Here is a 1,727-nt window from a genome sequence, read left to right as displayed (position 1 = left end):
AATGTTAAGTAAATATTTCATAGAAATAGTTTTAAGGATACTTATGGCAGTATTAAAATAAGTCGCACAGTACTAACACTAAACTACTTATGGTATCAGAAGCTGTTGTGTAAACTGGATTTACCCTACAGTGAGTTATGACCTGAGTAATGCCTTGGTCTTTATGTTATGCCCTTATCTTTCCTATATTGCAGGGAACTAATACTCTTAAAATTCCTAATCCTTGTCTTGTGAACTCTGAAAAATCACTAACATCCAGCTAAGGCCATTCGTCTGTTTTCTTAAAGTAAAGACAGATGCTACACTCTGGCAAGGAGACTTCCTTCAAACCTGAATCTTCTTTATGAGTCAGTATGTCCCAGTAGAAAATTACTGGCTTACAGTGTTAATCCTCAAAGCAATCTATAATCTGTCGTATGTGTACTAATTGCTTCAACTCAGTATACAAAGTAGACTTCTGTCTTCTTGTTAGAAATTCAGTTACATTTAGAGGGATTAATGGGCTTAGGTACATAAAATTTCACTCACTTGATAATAACTTCACAATAAAGTTTAATTCACTTGTTAAAACATATTGTTCTTAAATAAGACTACTGCATCTTGTGCTGAGTGGTGTTTAAGACAATAGTGGGTCCTTGTTATAGTAGTTTCTTAATATAACAATGAATTTGTAGACAAATATATAACTCATGTCTTATTAAGGTAACTTGCATTTGAGAGATGGACTTTGGCTCTCATTTATATTTTATGAACACATTGTTCACTCCTGAACATTCTCCTCAGAGCAGGCTTCATCTCCTTGTTCCTGAGGCTACATATTAGAGGACTGCATAGAGGTGTTCTCACAGAATAAAATAAGGTGATGAATTTCTGCATTTTCTCTGGGTGTCCTGATATAGGACTAACATATATTACCAAAACGGAGTCATAAAACAAGTGACAAATGCCAGATGAGAAGCACAAGTGGAGAAAGTTTTGTGTTTGCCAGCCTCTGAGGGCATCCATAGCACAGCCAGAATCACCAGAGCATAGGAGCAGAGGATGAAGAGAAAGGTGCCAATCATGAAAATAGCTTTGAAAGTAGAGTAAGTGAGCTGAGTGATGGTGTCTTCAGAACAGGACAGCATCATCAATGGCACAGGATCACACACAAAATGTTTGATGATATTTGGACCACAATAGGGCAACTGTGAAATGAGAACAAGTGGGGTTAGGAAGAGGATGAACCCACATGACCATCCAAAGATGACAAGGCCAGTGTACAGCTGTTTAGTCATGATGCATGGGTAATGCAGAGGATGGCAGATGGCAAATTGCCTGTCAAAGGCCATGATGCAAAGGAAGAAGCCTTCATCACATCCAAAAGAGAAGAAGAAGTAGAACCGTGCAAAACAACACGCAAAGGACAAGGACTTACTGGTGGACAGGAAGTGGGCCAACATGTTAGGGGTGGTTGTGAACATAACATATTTTCAGGAAAAAGAAATTCACCAGAGGATGTACATGGGGGTGTGAAGGTCCCACCTCGCAGCACAGACAATGGCTGTGTTCTGCATCAGGATCAGGATATAGGCTCCTGAGAAGAGCCTGAAGTAGAGGAGCTGCATTTTGGGGCTTGAGGGAAAGCCCATGTAGATAAAGTGGCCAATGGAGCTGGTGGTTTCTCTGCCAGACACATTCGTTAGTCTGGAAGACGTGGAGATGACATTGGTTATTGCATTTCAATG

The 1,727-nt window shown here is 39.7% G+C and overlaps 1 protein-coding gene across 1 annotated transcript; it reads right to left on the bottom strand.

The window, feature by feature from the left end:
- Nucleotides 1-911: 911 nt before the first annotated feature.
- On the bottom strand, nucleotides 912-1,442 carry LOC139082526 (olfactory receptor 11H2-like). The gene has a single exon (XM_070614371.1). It carries the CDS (start codon nucleotides 1,440-1,442, stop codon nucleotides 912-914), a length of 531 nt encoding a protein of 176 aa, XP_070470472.1.
- Between the last annotated feature and the right edge of the window lie 285 nt (nucleotides 1,443-1,727).

The sequence above is a fragment of the Equus przewalskii genome, chromosome 1, assembly GCF_037783145.1.
Source record: "Equus przewalskii isolate Varuska chromosome 1, EquPr2, whole genome shotgun sequence".
Classification (NCBI taxonomy): Eukaryota; Metazoa; Chordata; class Mammalia; order Perissodactyla; family Equidae; genus Equus; species Equus przewalskii.
The sequence above is the reverse complement of the archived record's forward strand: the minus strand, read 5'-3'. Positions and strand labels throughout refer to the sequence as shown.